Source organism: Hyperoodon ampullatus (assembly GCF_949752795.1).
Source record: "Hyperoodon ampullatus genome assembly, chromosome: 18".
Classification (NCBI taxonomy): domain Eukaryota; kingdom Metazoa; phylum Chordata; class Mammalia; order Artiodactyla; family Ziphiidae; genus Hyperoodon; species Hyperoodon ampullatus.
The window spans coordinates 6947295-6955684 of NC_136931.1; the positions used below are offsets into that span (position 1 = coordinate 6947295).

The 8390-nt window shown below is 46.0% G+C and overlaps 1 protein-coding gene across 1 annotated transcript; it reads left to right on the forward strand.

The window, feature by feature from the left end:
• Window positions 1-470: 470 nt before the first annotated feature.
• Window positions 471-2872, forward strand: SDR42E1 (short chain dehydrogenase/reductase family 42E, member 1; the record flags this gene model as incomplete). The annotated part of the gene is made up of 2 exons (XM_079723705.1): window positions 471-538; window positions 1102-2872. 2 exons carry the CDS (start codon window positions 471-473, stop codon window positions 2213-2215), a joined length of 1182 nt encoding a protein of 393 aa, XP_079579831.1. The 3' UTR covers window positions 2216-2872.
• Between the last annotated feature and the right edge of the window lie 5518 nt (window positions 2873-8390).

Below are 8390 nucleotides of genomic sequence, written 5' to 3' on the forward strand. Positions count from 1 at the left end.
TTGGAAATTGCTTTAAAGTTCTGTCCTGGATTTTTTTCTGGTGTGTGGGGAAAATGCCTCTCCCTACCAAATGTGAACGACTTCTTTTCAAAAAGGCTCTAATGTTTTCCGAGGATTCAGAATAATGCCTTACATTTGGAGAGTGCTTTGGTTTTCAAAGCACTCCCATGTACGTTATCTTATTTAACCTTCACATTGACCTTGCCAGGCAGTCAGGGCAGGTATTACTGTTCCCATGATTCATAGGAAGAAATGTGAAGCCCAAGAAGTGAAAGGAGGGGTGTGGGGAGGAGTTGGTTAATGTCACAAAGCCATGACGGGAACCCAGGTCTTAGCTTTTCTTTCTGCTAGAGCGTATTGCCTTTTTGTTTTTGTTAACCCCAAATGAGGGACAATCACATTTGCATCTGGATCAGTAACAGTGATGCATACTACTTTCTTATAGGTCCAGTTATCTTTGACTGCCATATATGGATTCCCAAAAATCTCTGAAGGAAACAGTCCTCGTTACGGGAGGAGCTGGCTATTTTGGCTTCCGGTCAGTGCATCTGCAAAATATGTCCATGGAATTATTTTATTTGTAGTTGCTGGGAAAAGTATAGCTTTCAGCTCACACTAATGCAGTGTAGACTTTTACTTGTTTGTACAGTGTTAAACCAGGAATGAACCGTGTTGCCCACGGCTCAGATACTGAAATGGAGAACTACAGGTACATTCTGCTTTAAGAAAAATTCTTTATAAAGCCATTGAATTTGGGAGGGGAGATATGCACACCACTGAAAACAATTTAACATAATCGCTGTTTTTTCACAATTACCTTATCATTCATAAATATTCTGAAGAATAGATGGTGGGTCCTAGAATGGGGGGTGGGGGAATGTAGACATCACCGTCTGTGAAGATAAAGCCTCTCTCATTTTAATTTAAGTGAATGTGAAGATTCTCATTTTTGAATATTTGCATAAGTAAGACTTGTACCAGTGAACATGTAAAGTGAGGAGCTCAGGATAAGCCAAGAAGACTGGGAAAATTATTTTACACACTTTTCCTCGGCACAGCTTAATAGTGCTTTGATCTAACTTTTACTCTTGCTTGTTTCAGCCTAGGCTGTGCTCTGAACCAGAAGGGAGTCCGTGTGATTCTGTTTGACATCAGCAGCCCTGCTCAAACCATTCCAGACGGAATCAAGTTTATACACGGAGACATCCGCCACCTCTCTGACATAGAGAAAGCCTTCCAGGATGTGGATGTCGCTTGTGTGTTCCATATTGCCTCTTATGGTATGTCAGGGCGCGAGCAACTGAATCGAAACCTGATTGAAGAAGTGAACGTGGGGGGCACAGACAACATCCTCCAGGCTTGCAGGAGGCGAGGGGTGCCAAGGTTAGTTTACACTAGCACTTTCAATGTCATCTTCGGAGGGCAAGTTATCAGAAATGGAGATGAATCTCTGCCTTACCTACCTCTTCACCTCCATCCTGATCACTACTCTCGGACCAAATCTGTTGCAGAGAAGAAGGTGCTGGAGGCCAATGGTACAGCCCTGGAGAGGAGTGATGGGGTCTTGAGAACCTGTGCTCTGAGGCCGGCTGGCATCTATGGGCCTGGAGAACAAAGGCACCTCCCCAGGATAGTAAGCTACATTGAGAAGGGCCTGTTCAAGTTTGTGTACGGAGACCCCAAGAGTCTGGTTGAATTTGTCCATGTGGATAACTTGGTGCAGGCTCACATTCTGGCTTCAGTGGCCCTGAAAGCTGACAAGGGCCACATTGCCTCTGGGCAGCCCTACTTCATCTCAGATGGCAGACCTGTGAACAACTTTGAGTTCTTCCGGCCTTTGGTTGAGGGCCTGGGCTACAAGTTCCCATCCATCCGCCTGCCCTTGACTCTCATCTACTACTTTGCTTTCCTAACCGAGACGGCCCACTTCATTCTGGGTCGACTGTACAACTTCCAGCCCTTCCTCACCCGCACCGAAGTTTACAAAACCGGCGTCACACACTATTTTAGCCTAGAGAAAGCCAAGAAGGAGCTAGGTTATGAGGCTCAGCCATTTGACCTCCAGGAAGTAGTAGAATGGTTTAAAGCCCATGGTCATGGCAGAAGCCCTGGAAGTCGTGACTCTGAGTGTCTTGTTTGGGATGGGCTATTGGTCCTACTCTTGGTTATAGCGGTTCTTGCATGGCTGCCACCTTCTGTGATTCTGTCAGTGTGAAGGAGGAGCTAGAAATAAGGAGCTGATCACACTTGCTGAGATGGTTTTCAAGAAACACAGGTTTGGGGCTTGGTGGTGTAGTGGTAAAGAATCCACCTGCCAATGCAGGGGACGTGGGTTGAAGCCCTGGTCCAGGAAGATCCCACATGCCGTGGAGCAACTAAGCCCGTGCACCACAACTACTGAGCCTGCACTCTAGAGCCCTCGAGCCACAACTGCTGAGCCCGCGTACCACAACTACTGAAGCCCGTGTGCCTAGAGCCCGTGCTCCGCAACAAGAGAAGCCACCACAGTGAGAAGCCCGCACACCGCAACAAAAATCAGCCCCCGCTCGCTGCAACTAGAGAAAGCCCACATGCAGCAATGAAGACCCAACGCAGCCAAAAATAAATAAATGTAGAAAAAGAAAAAGAAACACAGGTTTGAAAAATAGATGGACAGACAGACAGATAGATAGATACCTGGTGTCAGACTCCAAATCCCTGCTTAAGAATAGATTCTTGGATTAAGTTTCATTTCCCACCTCCTTGCACAAATCATGAAGGGAGAAATAGAAGCAAAAGAGGGAAGAGATATGGGGATATATGTATATGTATAACTGATTCACTTTGTTATAAAGCAGAAACTAACACACTATAGTAAAGCAATTATACTCCAATAAAGATGTTAAAAAAAAAAGATAAGTTTGAGATTTGGTTCTTTGGGTCCTCCTTCTTTGGATCAGTACAGTAGAAGTCATTCTGGAGCCATAGAGCTAAACTTGCTTAGATGGGAAATGTCTTGCTTGAATTTCTCAGAAGCCAAAAATGTACTTACTTCCATTCCATACACTCGGTGTCTGCTTCACGCGGGCTAAAACACGCACTGATACGGGAACGGCAGAATGCTAAGAGGCTTGAAAATGTGTGAAAAACACCAACTGGGCTACGTCCCTACAGCCCAAGGCTCTGAGGAGATGGTGGTCGTCGCAGAGGAGGTATTTGCTGTTCACGGCGTGCGTTTTGGAAATTAGCTTTTGCCCTTTGTGATATAAGGGTGTTATGCCTTTGTGACCACATGGTAATGTTGATGTTGACACAAATAGACCTTTCTCTTGCCTCGCAGGATTCTTTTGAGGGTTAAATTAGACAAGGCATATAAAGTGCCACTCAACACACTTAAGCCATTTTTTTTTTTTTCTTTTTGCGGTACACGGGCCTCTCACCGCTGTGGCCTCTCCCACTGCGGAGCACAGGCTCCCGGACGTGCAGGCTCAGCGGCCACGGCTCGCGGGCCCAGCCGCTCCGCGGCACATGGGATTCTCCTGGACCGGGGCACGAACCTGCGTCCCCTGCATCGGCAGGCGGACGCTCAACCACTGCACCACCAGGGAAGCCCTAAGCCATTATTTTTGTCAATATTGTTATTATGCATTCTTTATGAGGGTTTTCTTCCTCAGGGTATTCTGTTTAGAGGGTGCTGTTGCGACTGACCTTTCTGGAATACCTTTGTGGTGTGTCCTCAGAGTCTGTAACGAGCGTGTTTAAATATATTCAGTGTTTGTAAAGTTGTGGTCTCTGAGGAGAGATCGAAGTCTAGGCAACAGCTAAAAAGCTGATGATTCATGAGGATGTTCAAGCTAATGATGCCATTTGCAATTAAAAAATAAAGCATAACTCTCAAGTAATAGACTGGTTTTCTTACTGGGAAGAATTTCGGTTCTCTGAAGGCCACTTGCAGTGAGGAATGTTCTGAACAATGGTGGCATTGTCTGGCCACCCCGGCGACTGCTGTGGCACATGTTCAAGTTGCACTGTTGCATGGGAACCAAAGTGGAAAGAAGACCCAGAGTCTTTACCCATTCCATGATTCCAGGTATAGAAAGGACAGTATTCACACATCTTAAGAAGGACAGATGACTGTGGAAAGTCATGTTAGAGTTGTCCTGAGAGTATCTGCAGGAGGAGGATGCTGGAGAAATAGGCCCTGGCGCCTGCCACCTGGCTGTTTTGGGAAAAGTGCTCAACTTGATACCAGAAGACCTGCAACCATGAATATCTTGTGTGGCCTTAACCAAGTAGCTGAAGCCTCTGTAGGGCTTCAGTTGCCTCCTTTGGGAAATAGGAATGACTGTATTTGCCCTTTCTACACAGGGTTTGTTTTGAGCGTAAAATAAGACGCAGCAAAAGTACTTCTAATATATAAATTGCAATGTGAATATGAGGTGGTGGTAGTGATTGTTTTCAGTAAAATATCTGTAGAGTCTTTTATATCATGAGCTGCTTTTGCTTTTTAGTCTGAAGTTAAGTTGTCTGAGTACCTACAGCATATGTTAACACTCCAGGTGCTAAAGGGCAGGTTTCTCTGCTCTTTACAGACTTACAGTCCAGTAATGGCATGGTGTGTCCATACGCAAAGGTGACTGAGAAACCAGGTAAGTATAGGAAAACATTGATCCGTTATTGAGAGGTCTCACAGACTTTCAAAACATGTTTTTAATGAAGTCCTTCAAAAGAATGATAGACGTTTCTCAGTTTTCTTAAACCAGGTATCCTGAGCATGGGGAGGGGTGTGTGTTTCTTGTTTTGTTTTTGTTTTACACAAGGTGTCTAAATGAAATTCAGGATTGGTAAGTGGGCTTTATTGTCATCCAGGTATGAGACATTTGGCCTTTCTGCAACATTTGACACAGTTGTCCGCTCTCTCCTTGAAACACAGTTCCTTTACTTTTCATGCACTTGAACTCTTTTGGCCTTTCTCCTTGTGTTAATTATTTATTGCTCCATAACATGTCACCCCAAGACATTTCTTAAAATAACAAACATTACCTCATAGTTTCTGTGGGTCAGGTATTTGCGTGTGGCCTACCGGGGTAAGCTTTTCTTACTGTCTCATGAGGGTAATCTCACGATGTCATCTGGTGCTGCAGTCATCAGAAAGCTCGACTGAAGCTAGAGGATCCACTGCCAGGATCATGTGGGCAGGAGACCTCAGTTCCTCACCACGTGAGCATCTCTGTTGGACTGCTTGAATGTCCATGACACAGCAGCTGGCTTCCCCCAGAGCAGGTGATTCAAGAATGCAAGGTGGAAGCTGCAGTGTCTTTCATGATTTACCCTCAGAAGTCACTCACTGCTCTCCACAATATACACAGTTCCCACAGGTCAATCCTCTTCAGTGTGGGAGGGAGCTACCCAAAGGTATGACTACCAGAAGGAAGGGGAGTGTTGGGGGCCATCTTGGAGGCTGGCCTGCACCCTCTGACTCATCCTTCCTTTTCCAGGAAAGGTAGCCCATATTTACAGCTACAAAGTTTTCTCAGCCTGCTTCCACCCAGTAGAATTTGGGGCGTCCAAAGGCCTCTTCGCCTTTTGTACTGTATCCCTGTCAGTCCTAATTTTTCTGAACACTTTGTGTCTCCTCTGAGTCTTAACTGCAGTTCACTCCATTAGGCAAAAGCCACACCCACAAATTTCTTTGAGATACATTCTTCTCTACTTGGGGTTTCGGCTCAGACTGCTGAGGGACAAATGCCCTTAAGTTTCCTAGAAGCCTTGCTGTGTGAACAGCCCTCTGAGGCACCCCCTTAGGTCTCTCTCGAGTCTTAAAAGATTTTAGCTACAACCTTGGCTGTGCACTGTCATTTCCATAATATGTGGGCTACACAGGTTAGCCCTACTTCACATGGGAGGAGACTCAAGGACATGAATACCGGGAGGTGGGGATTGTTGGAGGCCATGTGGGAGTCTGCTACCACATTCCTGCATCTCACCAGTTTTCCCATCTCCACACCAGTTTTACATGGTAGATTTCTTCAGTGCTCAGTGCTAGGCCCTCTACTAACACCAAAGTTTCTCCGTAAGTGATCTAGTTCAAGCCCCTGGCGTTAATTTCCATCTCTGTTGTGAATACATACTACTAAATTTATAGTTCCGGCCCAGACCATTCTTCTCAGCTCCAGACCCACCCATCCAGCCACCTCTGCATCTCTGCCTGGATATTTCACAAGCACCTTTCAGTCAACATAGCCAAAATGGAATTCACAATCCTTCCAAATTCTTACAGGGTTCCTTTGCTTAACAGATGTCACCAGTGTTGAATTTCACTTGCCAGAAATCTGGGATAATCTTTGACCCCTGCCTCCCGTTAACTTGACACACCTAATCCACCTTTAGCCCTTGACCTTACCTTCTGCTCATGCCCAGTGTACAGGTGTTACTTCTCTCCCCTTAGGCTTCAACAATAGCCTCTTTTCTCTTCCATCTGCATCCACTTCTGCATCCCTCCCCTCTCTGATCCATTCTCCACATACCAAGCAGAGTGGTCCTATAAAGATGTAAATCTATGTCACTTCCCTGCTCAAAACTCTCTGTAGGTTTAGGTTGAGAATCCTCACTGTAACCCGAGACTTTGCCTGATCTGACCCCCCCACCCCCACTGCGCCTACTGCTCCCTGCTCATCTCACACTATGCTGCCTTCTCTGCCCAGCTACATTGGCGTCTTGCAGGTTCCTAAGTTCCAAGCTTCTCACACCCCCTGCCCCACTTATTGACCTTATAGTGTTTATTTCATATCTCGGCTTGATTTTCTTCCGGAGGCCTTCTATGATCCTAACAATTTAGGCTTGGTCCTCCTGCTACAAGCTCTCGTAACACCCTGCTTTTCTTTTATAGCCTTTATCACAACTGTAATAGTTTGAGTAATCATTTGTGGAATGCCTGTAAACTCCACAAGGGCAGGAACTTCATCTTGCTTGCTATTGTACCCCTAATGCCTAGTACAATACAGGAATTCAGTAAGTATTTGTTGAATTAATGCTATTTTTCTTTCTAAGGGTGACTGCCCCTTTCTGTCGCATACATAACTTACTGTTTCTAATCTCTTGAAGACTGGGAAAATATCCAACCTATTAGAATTGTGTGTTGACTAAGTCAAGACTAGATGAAGTCTAATAAATAAGTAATGTTATTCTCCATATGATATGGTGCCGCTCCCTCCGTATCTGAGCCGAAACTGACCACTTTGAAGAACTCAATCTATTATCTGAAAGGCAACTGCTTTCCTTTCTGAGGTCAGGAGATACTGCAGTTGAGGAATTCCATTATTCCAGGGTTCCCAACTTCCCTCCGCTTTCCTCAACCGTGGGTGGAATCCCTAAACTTGCGCAGAGCCATGAAATGATGGCCACACTGTGCGTATGGAGGCTCCCCTAGACGCCTGGGCATAAGCCACCCAGCACTGCCACCCCAACCTCTGCTTCCAAGGAGGAGGTGGGCAGTTATCGTAAGCCTCTTGGAGGATCACACCATGTGACAAAGATTCCTGTCATGGAACCCAAAGGTAATGCCAAAGCTGCCCGTGTCTGCAAAAAGGAAGAGGGGCCTAGTACGCCTGTTCAAGTACTTGATTTTCTTAGTGCTGCTCCCGTCATGGGTGGCAGAGGGTGCCCTGTTACGAATTGTAGCAGGTACTGAAGGGCCAAATGACTAATTCTGACCCCAAATTACCTAGGCTATAGTATTTCTCAAGCCTACAGAGTAGGCCCAGGGATTCTTTTCAAGAGGTTTAATTTTCCTAAATCACTTAACATGGTGATTGTAAGAAAACCAGTATTGCTTTGTCGTAGATTTAATTGGTTTACTAACAATTCTTGGGGCCACTTCTGCCTTGTATTCCTTCCAAATCTCCAGCAGTTCGCCTAGCCTTACAGACACGTTGGAAGAAATAGCCTGCAGAAGTCTACCCCCCTCCTCGCACCCACCCTCAACCCAGCTGTGCACCCTGGAGCTAATGGCCCCCCTGTTAGCCGGCACTGGCAGCTCACACCAGCAGTTCGTGTAGTAGGGTGGGAGGGAGGGAGACGCAAGAGGGAAGGGATATGGGAACAGATGTATATGTATAACTGATTCACTTTGTTATAAAGCAGAAACTAAAACAAACAAACAAACAAACAAACAAAAAAACTGCCACTGTTTGCTAGCATCCCTTGCTGTGGCAGATGACACTCCCCTTTTCGAAGCGAGAAACCCATTCCCAGCCCTTCGGTAGGGCTGACCTCCACTTGCAAGACCTGGCCAATCAGAAGGCTGTCATCCTCCTGACCGCAGTCATTGGGCCAAAGTGAGCCAATGAGCGTCCTCCTCTCAACTTTTCTCCGAAAGCTCGGGAGGGAAAGTCTTTTTGCGGAGGTTGCTG